The 15,676-nt window shown below is 67.7% G+C and overlaps 1 protein-coding gene across 1 annotated transcript in view; it reads right to left on the bottom strand.

Moving 5' to 3' along the window:
- Positions 1-363: 363 nt before the first annotated feature.
- Positions 364-15,676, bottom strand: part of MUC5B (mucin 5B, oligomeric mucus/gel-forming) — a gene marked incomplete at both ends in the record, with an annotated part of 29,931 nt that continues 14,618 nt past the window's right edge. The window contains 20 exons of the mRNA XM_080817865.1: positions 364-568; positions 967-1,075; positions 1,244-1,289; positions 1,517-1,639; positions 1,736-1,822; positions 1,977-2,093; positions 2,612-2,649; positions 2,741-2,845; positions 3,012-3,192; positions 3,471-3,502; positions 3,799-3,899; positions 4,116-4,185; positions 4,254-4,432; positions 4,511-4,736; positions 4,836-5,022; positions 5,230-5,486; positions 6,167-6,353; positions 6,519-6,784; positions 6,919-7,735; positions 11,819-15,648. Coding sequence (XP_080673991.1) covers positions 364-568; positions 967-1,075; positions 1,244-1,289; positions 1,517-1,639; positions 1,736-1,822; positions 1,977-2,093; positions 2,612-2,649; positions 2,741-2,845; positions 3,012-3,192; positions 3,471-3,502; positions 3,799-3,899; positions 4,116-4,185; positions 4,254-4,432; positions 4,511-4,736; positions 4,836-5,022; positions 5,230-5,486; positions 6,167-6,353; positions 6,519-6,784; positions 6,919-7,735; positions 11,819-15,648 — 7,163 coding nt within the window. The remainder of the gene's footprint in view (positions 569-966; positions 1,076-1,243; positions 1,290-1,516; positions 1,640-1,735; positions 1,823-1,976; positions 2,094-2,611; positions 2,650-2,740; positions 2,846-3,011; positions 3,193-3,470; positions 3,503-3,798; positions 3,900-4,115; positions 4,186-4,253; positions 4,433-4,510; positions 4,737-4,835; positions 5,023-5,229; positions 5,487-6,166; positions 6,354-6,518; positions 6,785-6,918; positions 7,736-11,818; positions 15,649-15,676) is intronic.

Below are 15,676 nucleotides of genomic sequence, written 5' to 3'. Positions count from 1 at the left end.
GCGGGGGGCACGGTGGCTCCAGGCATCCTCCTGGCACGAAGAAGGGGTGAGTCCGGGCAGTGCAGACACTTGTCTCAGGTGAGGGGCAGGTCCTGACGGCCAGACAGTGGCCAAGACGTGCTGGAGGGGCTCTGAGGGCAAGGCCCCCTCCCGGAGCCCTTGTCAAGCAGGTCCTCACTGTGCCATCACCCTCCGAGGTCACCCCCAAGGCACAGGTCCCGCGAGGGCCCAGGTGACAGCTGTGCCTGGGCTCCCGCAGCTGGCCGAGCTCTCCGTGGCTGGGTGGTACGTGTCCTGGCTCCAGACTGGGGGGGTGGGGGCTGGCGGGAGGGGGTCAGAATGGCAACGGACAGTGGTGGACCCCTAGGTCAGGAGGATGGGGGTGCTGCCCTCGGGCGCCTCAGGCGATCGGACACAGGCCGGGGCACAACTGCACTTGTCCACGTGGGTGTAGGTGCGGCGGATGGCCGTCCCGTCGGGACACCGCAGGGTCACCACCTCCTCGTGAACCCCTGTCTCCTGGCAGCAGGTGCACTGGCGCTCCATAGCCTGGGCCTCCACGGAGTACCTGCAGGCGCATGGCCGCCGTCAGGACCCGCCCGGTCCAGCCCCAGCCCCCAAGCTCCTGGCCTCCCGGGGGGGCTAGGGCCGATGGCCCCCACCTGCTCCGGGCAGCCCCGAGCTCATCCTCAGAGCACTAGGGGCGTGTCTGACCTGGCCTGGGGCAGGGCTCGGGGTCACTGAGCTCCCACCTTCCCCCGCCAGGCTCCGTCTCGTCTTGGAACCGCTCATGGAACTTGCTGACCCGGGCAGGACCCTCTTCCCCCCGGGAGGAACCCACCCTGGTCTTGAGCCAGCCCCCCACCGTCCCCCTGCTCTCCGCGCCCACTGCTCACACCTGGCTGAAGCCAGGGCAGTGTGGGGCGGGGAGGGGCGTCCCAGAAGGGGCGCAGGGCTCGCGCTCACTTGGACAGTCCAGGGCATGAGCCCCCGCAGAACGTGACGTTGACCGGGGCCTGGGTGGCGCAGCCCTGGTGTGTCAGGGTGGTCCTCTTGACGTGGACCTGGCACTTGTCTGGGCGGACAGAGGAAAGGCGGGGGCGGTGCGGGAGGACACCTCTGAGGACCCCGAGCCAGGGCCGCCCCCCCCACGCCACCCTGCCGAGCCCCGCGCTCAGGGTGGGGTCCCCGGGGCCAGGGGCAGCTTGGGGCTTGGAGAGCAGGTAGGCCAGCCTCAACTTACCCACTTCCTCACAGGAGAAGCAGCAGCCCGTTTTCCTGAGGATGCCCTGAAGGGGGAGGGGGAGAGAGAGGGCGGGCTGGGGGCGGGGCGGGGGCTCTGGGTGGGCGCGGCCTCCGAGGCAGCGGGGTGCCTGCAGGGGGGGTCTGGGGAGGACGGGGCCTCCCAGGGGAGGCGCTGTGGGCGCGGCCTCCGAGACGGTGGGGGCTCTGGCCGAGAAACTGGGGTGTGCCGGGAGGGGCCTCTGCCGTGGGGCAGCCGAGCGGCAGGACACACCTGGCAGCTGGACACGTTGGCACAGGGCGTGGCCCCCCGGATGAGCACGGGGAGCCCATTCCTGACCTCGCAGCGGTACTCGGTGCAGTTGTCCACCAGGCTGTTGACCCAGGTCTCGTTGGGCTGCAACACAGTGTGGGGGGTGGGGTGGAGGCTCGCAGAGACGGGCCAAAGGGAAGGGGTGCCGGGCTGAGGGGCTGAGAGCGAACCCCCTCTTACCTGGACCAGCTGGCCGTCCTCCATGGGACAGGCCATCTGCACACAGTCCCCACAGCACCGTCCGTCCACCTTCCGGTACTCGGAGCCCTGAGGGGTTGGTTCCGTCAGTACCCCCGGCCCTGCCCCCCAGCCCCCCTGCCCTCCCATCCACACCCTAAGAGTCCAGCAACCTCCTTGGCAGCCCCCCACCCCTGCAAAGCCATGTCCCTGCCCAGGGCTGGGTGTGCCCAGGAGGGCTTACCTGGGGGCAGGTAGTATTACAGGTGTCCTCCTCACACTGCACGACTGGGCCCTGGGTGTCCCCAGACAGGCAGGTGCATGTGTGGCAGGGAGTGACCGATGGGAAGGTTGCCCCAATCTGCAGTGGACGGGGAGAGTGGACGTGACACTGAGACAGTGGCGGGGGCCCAAGGGCCAGGACCCCTCCCTGCCGCTGGGTGGGCTGGGGGAGGGGAGGCCTCCAGAGAACGGGTTCTTTCTTCTTCAGATGGAATTATGCTTGTGCCCCCGGCTGAGCACAGACCCGGGCAGAGGCAGGACCCCAGGCCGGCTGGAGGGGCTGGGAGGGCACGGTCTCACCCCAACAGTCTTGTCTCGAGGGAGCTCCTGGAACACCCGAAGCTAACTTCCCGGGGGCAGCCAACAGTCCACCAGGCGCGCGATAGACAGGGCTGTCCCCGTGTCCCCCTCGCCCGTGTCCCCACGTGGCTCGAAAGGGCCTGGAGCCCCCACACGCTTCTCCACCGTCCTGAAGGAGGGCGCAGGTGGGGCCTGGCCCGTGCAGATGAGGGGTGGAGGTCCCCTGTGGCTGAGCTGAGCCTGCCCCCCCGCAACGGCCACCCATCCCACTCAGCCACCCGGGTGCTGAGCCCTTACCCCAAAGGCGGTTTGGTTGTAGTAACACAGCAGAGGTCCTGGAAGGAAAGGGGGGCTGAGCACCCGCCCGGCTGGTGGGGAGGAAGGACTCCGACCCTCCCGCAGCCCCGAGCTCCCGGCCCCACTCACGGCAGGTGAAGGTGGGGCAGCAGTCACCCTCCTCCTGGGTGCGAGTCAGTTCCTCTCCTGGCCCGCATCTGGGTGAGCTCTGGGGACACGTGGTTGTGTTGCAGACTGTGGGGGAATCGGGGTGCGTCAGATTTGAGCCTTCTGTGTCCCCGCTGGGTCCCCTTACTGTACCACGGCACACTGGAGGTCGGCGGCAGCCCATCCTCGGCCCTGCAGGCCCCTCCTTCTCCCCCGGCCACCCTCCAGCCGGGGGGCGGGACCCAGGGCTCACCGCACAGCGTCTCCAGACAGCAGGAGTTGTTGGCCAGAGGCCTGGTCTCCATCACAAAGCCAGCCCGTCCGCACTGCGGGGGCCGCTCCTGGGGCTCGCACGGCACAGGGGCGCACTGCACTGACATGGTGCCCTCGTGGCACAGGCAGGCCTGGCAGTTGCTGACCCACCGCTCCCCAGGCTGGAACAGAGCAGTGGGGGTCCCTGGAGACTCCTGGACCCGTCCCTGGCCTCCGGGGCCACATCCGGCAGCAGGGAAGGCTCCCGCCCTCAGCGTGGCCTGGTCGGTTCTCGGCCTCCCACTCAAGCTGCCGTCGCTGGCGCAGACCCCGTGACAGGGACGTGTCTCACACCGGGGTACCCCACCCCAGTCCCCCACAGGGGCTGCCCGGGCAGAGCAGGCTGCCCAGAGATAGGGCCCTCCCTCCCTCTGCTCGGGCTAGGGGGCAGAACACTCACGGATTTGGGAAACCCATCTGGTCCCACACAGGCTGGAAGGGAAGAAGAAAGGGGGTCAGTGGGCATGGTTGCTGGGGTCCCAGACCCAGCGGGCAGAGACCACGGGCCCTGGGACCTGTCCTTGCAGCCCAGCTGCCCCACCCCTGGCCAGGGCCCTTCTTCCTGCCAAGGACCCCATGTCGTGGCCACACAGCACCCTCAGGTTGGGCGCCGGGCCGGGAGTGCGAGCGCCCGAGGGGGGTGGCTCCTGGCCTGGGCCTCCCCCACCCCGCCCGCCCGCCCCCAGCTCTGCGGCAGCTCCGGCGGGGCCTCCGTGGCTGGCGCTCACCGCACGCGCGCACGCAGACGTCCGTGTGCGTGTTGAAGAGGGTGAGCCCGTCGGGGCAGAAGCAGCCTTCCGCCAGCCCCTTGCCCGCTCCGCTCTGGCTCCTGCAAGGCAAGGTGTGCGTGCCTGGGACCCCCGATCTGTAGAAGTGGCCGCCCGAGGGGGAAGGGCAGAGGGCATGGCAGAGGACTGGGGCAGACCCGCTGCCCAGGGCCTGGAGTCGGGGGTGGGGGTGGGGGCGGGGCAGAAAGCCCCAAGGTCCTGAGGCTGGGGGGTCGCACGCCCTCCCGGCCTGCCCCAGACCCTCAGGCAGGCTTTACCTGGAGTCGCAGGACGCGGGCTGTGCGGGGCCACACGGCTGGTACACCTTGTCGGGCGGGCAGGGGAAGTCTGGGGACACAGACCCTGGAGTCAGGTGGGCCGAGGAGGCCGAAGCCCCCGGGGCCGCCCCGACTCACCGCACAGCCCGTTGGTGGCGTTCCGCCAGTCGCTGCACACGCCCCGGGCACGGCAGAGCGCCGCGTAGGCCTCCAGGCTCCGGCAGGGCGCGTGGGGGCCGTCGGCCCGGCAGCCGTCACGGACGCAGGAGCTGACGAACGGGTCGGGGGGGATGAGGGCGCGGCACTCCGCGAAGAGCCTGCGGGAAGGGGCGGTCAGAGGCCGGGGCGGGGCGGGCGGCCACCCCACACACGCCAGGCCCTCAGGGGTGACTCACGGGCTCCGCAGCAGCTCGCAGAGGGGCGTGGGGGGGCACGGGGAGGAGGCGGGCGTGATGGGCGCGGAGGGCGAGGTCCTGGCCGTCGGGGGCGGGCGGGTAGGCACAGAGCAGCCCTCCTGGCCGCTCTCGGGGACCAGCCAGTGGTGGGCCATGTCTTGGCAGGTGGCGGCCATGGTGCCGTCTGGCCGGCGGCAGTCGTCTGTCTGGCTGTTGGTGCAGGTGCCTGGCCGGCAGGACAAGGGTCACCCCTCCGCCCCTCCCCTCCTCCCCCTGCCCCCCCGTGCCGAGCAGCCGTGGCTCAGGCGTCCCGGGACCCGCTCACCGCACTGGCCCTCGGTGTTGTGGCTGAAACGGCCGTAGGACAGCTGGATGTGGAAGACCTGCCCGTCGAAGGCGACGTTCACACCAGCCGCGGGGATGTCGACGCTCATGGTGGTCGCGCCGGTCACCGACACACGCACGCCGTCCTTGCTGAAGCCCGAGCCCACTTGCACTTGGTCGAACAGAATCTGGGGACATGTTGGGGGATCTGTGACGGGGTGCTGGGGCACCCCTCCCCCAAAGGGCAGATGCTCCCCTTGGAGCCAGGGGTCCCAGCCGGCCATGTTGGGGTCCCGAGGCATCGCACGTGCCCTTGGCCCTGCCTGAGGGGCCTCTGGGAGCCGCCCCCGCCGCCCGCAGGCCCTCTCTGGTGATGCCGGGACAGGGCCGCTCACCAGGCTCTGCTCCTGCCCACGGGCGCCGGTGCGGGTGGTGAGGGTGACCTCCATGGACTTGTAGTGGACGCTGAGGGCGCGGGGGCAGGCGGCGGGGGCGGCGGCGGCCCCGCAGTAGTAGCTGCTCATGGAGACGCTGAGGTTCCCATAGCGCGGGCGGATCTCCTTCATGAGCACGTGGGTGCAGTTGTCCTCGAAGGAGTAGGACGTGCCGTCGAAGGTGGTGTAGCGGGAGCCCCCCCAGCCGCTGCAGGAGCCTGTGGGGTGTGGATGGTCCCCTCACCCGGCGCCACCCCAAACAGCCACCTCAGGGGAGCCCCCCAGCCGCCCTGGGCCCCATTTGCCTTTTTTATAAAAGGGGCTGGAGTGGGTTGCATGGTGGCCACCAAGGCAAGTCCCCAGCCCCACCCAGACCCCGAGAATGTGCCCTCGTCTGGGAAAAGACCTTCATGTCTGTCAGTAGGTTAAGGACGTCAGGCTGACACCGTCTTGGATGACCCAGGCGGCCCTAACCTAGTGACAGGTTTTCTTGCAAGAGCGGAGCGGCCGCAAGCCCTGGGACGCCTGGAGCCCCAAAGCTGGGAAGGCAGGAAGGCTGCCCTGCAGCCTCTGGAGGGACAGTCGGTCCCTGCTGGTGTTTTGACCCCCGGGTGTGGCCCTTGCTTCCTCCGGGAAACCAAGCCCCACGCCGTCCGGGGGCTGGGCCGGAAGCGCTCCCCACGGAAGCTCCAGGAGGACACTCAGGAATCCGGAGGGTCACAGCCCCCCAACCCAGCGCCCCTGTCCAGCCACAGAGGCTGCCGTGCTCGTGGGCTCCGCAAACCTGGGCCGTCCCCCGGCTGTGGCACGTGTCACCGTCTCTGGCTGGCGCTGTGCACCGCAGCTCTGGCCCCCGGCGAGTCCCCCGGTGCCCTCCGCCCGCAGCGGCCGCCCTCACCATGCCCAGACTTACACTCGCACTCAAAGTGGAAGTCACACGGCTCGTTGTCCTGCGACACTCTGACCGGCGGGTGTCCGTTCACGCAGTGGATGCTGGCCACCGGCTTCTGCCCCAGCAGGACCACACGGTTGTGGCCCTCACACCGAGCCACCGTGCAGTCTGGCAGGGTCCAGGACTCGTTCACCTGGGAGAGAAGGGCGCAGTGCTCACCAGCTGGGACCACGGAACCCGCCCCCCAGCCCTGCCACGGCCCCAGGGCCCTCCCTGCCCCGGGCACGGCCCTGCATCCCAGCCTCCCGCAGCGCCGTCCCGGCCCCAACCCTGAGTGCCACCCTCCAGCCAGAGCTACCCGCAGAGGGCTCAAGGGGGCCACAAGGACCCGGGCCAGCTGGGCCGTGGGCAGGAGGTGCACCTGTCGGGGAGGGATGATGAGGTCGCAGCCCTGAGGCTGGGAGGGCGAGGCCGCTGGGGTCGAGGAGGCCTCCGGGGGCGAGGAGGCCTCCGGGGGCGAGGATGTAGGGCAGGCATCCTGGAAGCGGTCAATGTCACAGTGCCGGTTGCAGACGGCGTAGAAGGAGCAGCCCGCACTGTCCGTCTTGTTGTAGATGACTTCTCCTGTGAGGAGACAGTCACCAAGATGACGCAGCGGGGTCAGCTCTGGATAGCTCAGGAGGCACAGGGTGGACCCACAAGTCTCAGCAGTGGAGTGCCCGGGGTGGGGTCGGGGGGGACTCGGCTCCTGCACTCACCAGGGGAGAAGAGCTGCCCCAGCGCCCGGCAGAGGCAGCGGGTGGTGAGGTTCCAGCTGGGAGACACGGGGGACCCCGGGGCGGTAAGGATGGACATGGACGAGGTGCTCACTGTCACTGGCGGCAAGGTGTGGGGTGCCGAGGCCCTGGAGGCGGCCGTGGAGAAGCCCAAGGTGGTGCCGGGCGGAGAGCTGGTGGTCTCCAGCACGGGCGTCCCCAGGGACGGGGTGGTGGGCTCGGGGGCGGTGGGGCTGGCGCAGCGGCCGTCGTCCTCGCAGCAGAGCACGCGTACGTGGTAATTGTCACAGTAGCGCAGGGGTCCCGACTGCTCCCGGTTGCGACACACCAGCCCGAAGCTCACGTTGCACTGCACCACCTGCCCCAGGTCCTCCAGACGCGCGTGCGGCGCCCTCTCCGAGCGGCACTGGATGTCCTGGGGGCGCTGGCAGAAGTCGTGGCCCGCTGAGCGGAAAACCGAGAAGGTCTCGAAGTCCCCGCCGTCCAGGCCCGGGATGGGGTAGTCCTCGTCGAACCAGTCTGTCCACGTGCACCGTGGGCTGCAGCCCGAGGAGGACGAGGTGGCCAGGGTGTGCGTGGTGGAGCGGGGCGGCAAAGGTGTGGAGAGCAGCGTGGTCCCGAAGGGGGCCGTGCTGGGCGGGGACCCGGGGGAGGTCCACGGGCTGGGGGTCACCTCGGGGACCGTGGTGGGTGCACGGGGTGAGGTGGGCTTGGTGGTGGTGGTGGTCGGGGTCCCCGGGGAAGCAGAAGGACCCGGGCTGGAGACCCTCTCTGTGGTCCTGACAGGGGAAGGAAGGATCTGGGTGGTGGAGACGGAAACCCCATGGGTGGTCCCAGGGGAAGAGGGTCCTGTCTGGGTGGTCCTGGGGGAGGAGGGAGAAATCTGGGTGGTGGAGACAGAAACCCCATGAGTGGTCCCAGGGGAAGACTGGCCTGTCTGGGTGGTCCTGGGAGAGGAAGGAAGGGTCTGGGTAGTGGCGACAGTGTATCTCTGTGAGGTCTCAGGGGAGGTGGGGTGGGTGGTCGTGGTCCTCAGCTTAAGGACTCCCGATGATGTTTGGCCTATGCTGGTGCTAGTGGTGGACACAGGGACCCCATGGGTGGTCCCAGGGGAAGAGGGTCCTGTCTGGGTGGTCCTGGGGGAGGAAGGAGAGATCTGGGTGGTGGAGACAGAAACCCCATGGGTGGTCCCAGGGGAAGAGGGTCCTGTCTGGGTGGTCCTGGGGGAGGAAGGAGAGATCTGGGTGGTGGAGACAGAAACCCCATGGGTGGTCCCTGGGGAAGATGGTCCTGTCTGGGTAGTCCTGGGGGAGGAAGGAGAGATCTGGGTGGTGGAGACAGAAACCCCATGGGTGGTCTCAGGGGAAGATGGTCCTGTCTGGGTGGTCCTGGGGGTGGAAGGAGAGATCTGGGTGGTGGAGACAGAAACCCCATGAGTGGTCCCAGGGGAAGAGGGTCCTGTCTGGGTGGTCCTGGGGGAGGAAGGAGAGATCTGGGTGGTGGACACAGGAACCCCATGGGTGGTCCCAGGGGAAGACGGTCCTGTCTGGGTCATCTTGAGGGAGGAAGGAGAGATCTGGGTGGTGGAGACAGAAACCCCATGGGTGGTCCCAGGGGAAGACTGGCCTGTCTGGGTGGTCCTGGGAGAGGAAGGAGAGATCTGGGTGGTGGAGACAGGAACCCCATGGGTGGTCCCAGGGGAAGAGGGTCGTGTCTGGGTGGTCCTACGGGAAGAAGGAGAGATCTTGGTGGTGGAGACAGAAACCCCATGGGTGGTCCCAGGGGAAGAGGGTCCTGTCTGGGTGGTCCTGGGGGAGGAAGGAGAGATCTGGGTGGTGGAGACAGAAACCCCATGAGTGGTCCCAGGGGAAGACTGGCCTGTTTGGGTGGTCCTGGGGGAGGAAGGAGAGATCTGGGTGGTGGAGACAGGAACCCCATGGGTGGTCCCAGGGGAAGAGGGTCCTGTCTGGGTGGTCCTGGGGGAGGAAGGAGAGATCTTGGTGGTGGAGACAGGAACCCCATGGGTGGTCCCAGGGGAAGAGGGTCCTGTCTGGGTGGTCCTGGGGGAGGAAGGAGAGATCTTGGTGGTGGAGACAGAAACCCCATGAGTGGTCCCAGGGGAAGAGGGTCCTGTCTGGGTGGTCCTGGGGGAGGAAGGAGAGATCTGGGTGGTGGAGACAGAAACCCCATGAGTGGTCCCAGGGGAATAGGGTCCTGTCTGGGTGGTCCTAGGGGAGGAAGGAGAGATCTTGGTGGTGGAGACAGGAACCCCATGGGTGGTCCCAGGGGAAGAGGGTCCTGTTTGGGTGGTCTTGGGGGAGGAAGGGCGGGTCTGGGTAGTGGGGACAGTGTATCTCTGTGTGGTCTCAGGGGAGGTGGGGTGGGTGGTCGTGGTCCTCAGCCTAAGGACTTCTGATGATGTTTGGCCTATGCTGGTGCTGCTGGTAGGGACAGGAACTCCATGGGTGGTCCCAGGGGAAGACTGGCCTGTCTGGGTGGTCCTGGGGGAGGAAGGAGAGATCTTGGTGGTGGAGACAGAAACCCCATGGGTGGTCCCAGGGGAAGAGGGTCCTGTCTGGGTGGTCCTGGGGGAGGAAGGAGAGATCTGGGTGGTGGAGACAGAAACCCCATGAGTGGTCCCAGGGGAAGACTGGCCTGTTTGGGTGGTCCTGGGGGAGGAAGGAGAGATCTGGGTGGTGGAGACAGGAACCCCATGGGTGGTCCCAGGGGAAGAGGGTCCTGTCTGGGTGGTCCTGGGGGAGGAAGGAGAGATCTTGGTGGTGGAGACAGGAACCCCATGAGTGGTCCCAGGGGAAGAGGGTCCTGTCTGGGTGGTCCTGGGGGAGGAAGGAGAGATCTGGGTGGTGGAGACAGAAACCTCATGAGTGGTCCCAGGGGAAGAGGGTCCTGTCTGGGTGGTCCTGGGGGAGGAAGGAGAGATCTGGGTGGTGGAGACAGAAACCCCATGAGTGGTCCCAGGGGAATAGGGTCCTGTCTGGGTGGTCCTAGGGGAGGAAGGAGAGATCTTGGTGGTGGAGACAGGAACCCCATGGGTGGTCCCAGGGGAAGAGGGTCCTGTCTGGGTGGTCCTGGGGGAGGAAGGGCGGGTCTGGGTAGTGGGGACAGTGTATCTCTGTGTGGTCTCAGGGGAGGTGGGGTGGGTGGTCGTGGTCCTCAGCCTAAGGACTTCCGATGATGTTTGGCCTATGCTGGTGCTGCTGGTAGGGACAGGAACTCCATGGGTGGTCCCAGGGGAAGACTGGCCTGTCTGGGTGGTCCTGGGGGAGGAAGGAGAGATCTGGGTGGTGGAGACAGAAACCCCATGGGTGGTCCCAGGGGAAGACTGGCCTGTCTGGGTGGTCCTGGGGAAGGAAGGAGAAATCTGGGTGGTGGAGACAGAAACCCCATGGGTGGTCCCAGGGGAAGACTGGCCTGTCTGGGTGGTCCTGGGAGAGGAAGGAAGGGTCTGTGTAGTGGCGACAGTGTATCTCTGTGAGGTCTCAGGGGAGGTGGGGTGGGTGGTCGTGGTCCTCAGCTTAAGGACTCCCGATGATGTTTGGCCTATGCTGGTGCTAGTGGTGGACACAGGGACCCCATGGGTGGTCCCAGGGGAAGAGGGTCCTGTCTGGGTGGTCCTGGGGGAGGAAGGAGAGATCTGGGTGGTGGAGACAGAAACCCCATGAGTGATCCCAGGGGAAGACTGGCCTGTTTGGGTCCTGGGGGAGGAAGGAGAGATCTGGGTGGTGGAGACAGGAACCCCATGGGTGGTCCCAGGGGAAGAGGGTCCTGTCTGGGTGGTCCTGGGGGAGGAAGGAGAGATCTTGGTGGTGGAGACAGAAACCCCATGGGTGGTCCCAGGGGAAGAGGGTCCTGTCTGGGTGGTCCTGGGGGAGGAAGGAGAGATCTTGGTGGTGGAGACAGGAACCCCATGGGTGGTCCCAGGGGAAGAGGGTCCTGTCTGGGTGGTCCTGGGGGAGGAAGGAGAGATCTGGGTGGTGGAGACAGAAACCCCATGAGTGGTCCCAGGGGAAGAGGGTCCTGTCTGGGTGGTCCTGGGGGAGGAAGGAGAGATCTGGGTGGTGGAGACAGGAACCCCATGAGTGGTCCCAGGGGAAGAGGGTCCTGTCTGGGTGGTCCTGGGGGAGGAAGGAGAGATCTGGGTGGTGGAGACAGAAACCCCATGAGTGGTCCCAGGGGAAGAGGGTCCTGTCTGGGTGGTCCTGGGGGAGGAAGGAGAGATCTGGGTGGTGGAGACAGGAACCCCATGGGTGGTCCCAGGGGAAGAGGGTCCTGTCTGGGTGGTCCTGGGGGAGGAAGGAGAGATCTGGGTGGTGGAGACAGAAACCCCATGAGTGGTCCCAGGGGAAGAGGGTCCTGTCTGGGTGGTCCTGGGGGAGGAAGGAGAGATCTGGGTGGTGGAGACAGGAACCCCATGGGTGGTCCCAGGGGAAGACGGTCCTGTCTGGGTGGTCCTGGGGGAGGAAGGAGAGATCTGGGTGGTGGAGACAGAAACCCCATGAGTGGTCCCAGGGGAAGACTGGCCTGTTTGGGTGGTCCTGGGGGAGGAAGGAGAGATCTTGGTGGTGGAGACAGGAACCCCATGGGTGGTCCCAGGGGAAGAGGGTCCTGTCTGGGTGGTCCTGGGGGAGGAAGGAGAGATCTGGGTGGTGGAGACAGAAACCCCATGGGTGGTCCCAGGGGAAGAGGGTCCTGTCTGGGTGGTCCTGGGGGAGGAAGGAGAGATCTTGGTGGTGGAGACAGGAACCCCATGGGTGGTCCCAGGGGAAGAGGGTCCTGTCTGGGTGGTCCTGGGGGAGGAAGGAGAGAGCTGGGTGGTGGAGACAGGAACAACACGGGTGGTCCCAGGGGAAGAGGGGCCTGCCTGGGAGGTGGGGCCAGTGACCCCCAGCGTGGTCTCAGGGGAGGACGGGTGGGTGGCCGTGGTCCGCAGCCCAGTGACCCCCGATGACCTTAGTCGTGTGCTGGAGCTGCTGGTGGCGGCCGGCTCCGTGGGGGACTGTGTGGCGCAGCGGCTGGGGCTCTCACAGCACAGTACCCGCACACGGTAGTTGAGGCAGGTGTGGCCCCCCGTTTGCCAGTTATTCCTGCAGATGAGGCCGTAGCTCACGTCACAGCGCACATCCTGACCCAGCTGCCCCCAGGGCACGTCTGGGTAGAGCTCAGCCTGGCACTCGATGGCCTCGGGCTCTGCACAAAGCTGACCGCCCGCGTCCTGGATGTGGTAGTAGGTCTCGATGTCACCCCCGTAGCGGCCCGGCCGGGGCTGGTCACTGTCCAGCCAGTCGGTCCAGTGGCAAGTAGGCAGGCACGTGGTGGTGGCCGTGGTCCGGCCGGTGCTGGGGGCTGGAGGACTAGGGACCATGGTGCTCGTGGGCGGCACGGGGGTCGGCCCCGGGCCGGTGCCCCGCGAGCTGAGTGCGGTTGTGGCCACGGTGCTGGCGCAGCGGCCGTCATCCTCGCAGCAGAGCACACGCACCTGGTAGTTGAGGCACATGTGGAACGGGCCGGCCTGGTCCTCGTTGCGGCACACCAGGCCGTCCTCCAGGCTACACCGAACCGCCTGGCCCAGCTCCTGCAGTGGTGTCTCCGGCTGCGCCTCCGCCCGGCACTGCAGTGCCCGCGGCCGCTGGCAGATGGCTTTGCCCGCGGCCCGGAGGTTGGCGTAGGTCTCGAAGTCCCCACCAGAGGCCCCCGGCACCGGGTAGCTCTCGTCCAGCCAGTCTGTCCAGGCACAGCGGGGCTCGCAGGCCGTGGACCTGGCCACGGGGGACATGGGGGTCTGTGTGTGGCTGGAGGTCACAGGTAGGGATGTCTCGGTCTTACCCACAGGCACTGTGGCCCTGGAGGCGGCTGTGGAGAGGCCCAAGGTGGTGCCAGGCATGGAGCTGGTGGTCTCGGGCGCGGGGGGCGACAGGGAGGCTCTGGGGCCTGCCCCCGTGCTGGGCATGACTCCTGGGAGTCCAGGCGAGGTCTCGGGCTGCCAGGGTGGGGACTCACTGCCGTGGGGGCTGAGTGTGGAGGCTGTGGAGATGCGGATGACGGGCGCGGAGTGGAAGGCAGTGGTGGCCCTGGTGGCGGGCGTCCCCGGGGACGGGGTGGTGGGCTCGGGGGCGGTGGGACTGGCGCAGCGGCCGTCGTCCTCGCAGCAGAGCACGCGTACGTGGTAATTGTCACAGTAGCGCAGGGGTCCCGGCTGCTCCCGGTTGCGACACACCAGCCCGAAGCTCACGTTGCACTGCACCACCTGCCCCAGGTCCTCCAGACGCGCGTGCGGCGCCCTCTCCGAGCGGCACTGGATGTCCTGGGGGCGCTGGCAGAAGTCGTGGCCCGCTGAGCGGAAAACCGAGAAGGTCTCGAAGTCCCCGCCGTCCAGGCCTGGCGTGGGGTAGTCCTCATCGAACCAGTCTGTCCACGTGCACCGTGGGCTGCAGCCCGAGGAGGACGAGGTGGCCAGGGTGTGCGTGGTGGAGCGGGGCGGCAAAGGCGTGGAGAGCAGCGTGGTCCCGAAGGGGGCCGTGCTGGGCGGGGACCCGGGGGAGGTCCATGGGCTGGGGGTCACCTCGGGGACCGTGGTGGGTGCACGGGGTGAGGTGGGCTTGGTGGTGGTGGTGGTCGGGGTCCCCGGGGAAGCAGAAGGACCCGGGCTGGAGACCCTCTCTGTGGTCCTGACAGGGGAAGGAAGGATCTGGGTGGTGGAGACGGAAACCCCATGGGTGGTCCCAGGGGAAGAGGCATGGGTCTGGGTGGACGCTGTGGTTGTGGCTTCTTGCCCCAGAGATGTGGAGCCCCCAGGGGCGGGGGTGCTGGGGCAGTGTGGGTTCGGGTGGCAGCAGAGCACACGGATATTGTAGTTGAAGCACATGTTGAAAGGCCCCTTCTGGTCCTGGTTCTTGCAGACCAACCCCGTGTGCAGGTCACAGCTGAGCACCTGCCCGATCTGGTCGATGCTGACCTCGGGGTAGTTCTCTGCACGACACTCAATCTTCTGGGGCTCCTCGCACAGCGCGCCCCCCGCGGCCCTGATGTTGTCCAAGGTCTCCAGGTCCCCGCCCTCGACTCCTGAGGTTGGGAAGTCCGTGTCAAACCAGTCTGTCCACTCGCACTGGGGCTGACAGCCAGCCGCGCTCTGGCTGGGGGTGGCCCCCGTCGTGGCCGTTCCCAGGGTTCCCCGCGACGTTCTAGCTGTAGTCGTGCGCATCTCCGTGCGTGGGCTGGACGGGGGGCCGGCGGGGACAGTGCCTGTTGTGGCCTCCACTCCCGTCGCTGTGGGAATCGTGTGTGTTTGTGGGGTCCCCCTAGAGAGGCCGCCTGTGGTCTGCGCGGTGGCCAGTGTCTGTGTCCCGGAGGTGGGCTCTGCGCAGTGGTCTTGGCGGCAGCACAACACGCGGATTCTGTAGTTATAGCACATCTTGAACAGGCCGACCTGCTCCTCGTTCCTGCACACGAGGCCAAAACTGACGTCGCAGTGCACGCGCTGGCCCAGCTCCTTGGCACTCCTGCCGGGGAAGTTCTCGGCCTGGCACTCGATGTCCACAGGCTGCTCGCACACGGCCCCTCCTGCGCTCCTGATCTTGTCGTACGACTCGACGTCCCCCCCGGCCTCCTCAGACTTGGGGTAGTCCTCATCGAACCACTCCGTCCACTGACACCGGGGCTGGCAGGAGGTGGTGGCCAAGGGCGGGGGGCTGCTCGATGCCCAGGTCCCTGTCACGGTGGTCTCCGCTGGCGGGGTCTCCGTGGCTGGGGTGGACCTGGCCGGTGGCTGCCGGGTGGTGGCTCGGGGGTAGGTAGTGGCCCCGGGGACCATGGTCGTAGTCCCAGGGGAGGTGGTGGTGACCCCAGGGGTGGTGGTGGCCCCGGGGGCCGTGGTCGTGGTCCCAGAGGAGGTGGTGGTGGCCCCGGGGGCCATGGTCATGGTCCCAGAGGAGGTGGTGGTGGCCCCGGGGGCCGTGGTCGTGGTCCCAGAGGAGGTGGTGGTGGCCCCGGGGACTATGGTCGTAGTCCCAGGGGAGGTGGTGGTGACCCCATGGGTGGTGGTGGCCCCGGGGACCATGGTCGTAGTCCCAGAGGAGGTGGTGGTGGCCCCGGGGGCCGTGGTCGTGGTCCCAGAGGAGGTGGTGGTGGCCCCGGGGGCCGTGGTCGTGGTCCCAGAGGAGGTGGTGGTGGCCCCGGGGGCCATGGTCGTGGTCCCAGAGGAGGTGGTGGTGGCCCCGGGGACCATGGTCGTAGTCCCAGGGGAGGTGGTGGTGACCCCAGGGGTGGTGGTGGCCCCGGGGGCCGTGGTCGTGGTCCCGGAGGAGGTGGTGGTGGCCCCGGGGGAGGTGGTGGTGCCAAGGGCCGTGGTTGTGGCCCCAGGGGAGGAGCCACAGGGCAGGTAGCTGCAGCAGAGGACCCTCAGCTCATAGTCATGGCAGAGTGGGGGGCTCTGCTCGCTGTTGAAGCAGGTCAGCCCCCGGGCCACATCGCACTCCACCTTCTGGCCCAGCTGCAGTAGCGGGGTGTCGGGGAGTCGCCGTGCCCGGCACTCAACGCTCACCGGGGCCAGGCACACCTCGTAGCCCCTCTGCCTGAGGTTCACAAACGTCTCGAAGTCTCCGCCCGCCATGCCGGGCTCCGGGGGACCGCTGTCATACCAGTCGGACCAGAGGCAGAACTCGTGCACACACACGGTGGTGACGGTGGGGACTGAACCTGTGGGCGGGGGGCGAGGACCTCGTCA

This window comes from Martes martes (assembly GCF_963455335.1).
Source record: "Martes martes genome assembly, chromosome: 10".
NCBI lineage: Eukaryota > Metazoa > Chordata > Mammalia > Carnivora > Mustelidae > Martes > Martes martes.
This window is presented reverse-complemented; position numbering and strand designations above follow the sequence as displayed.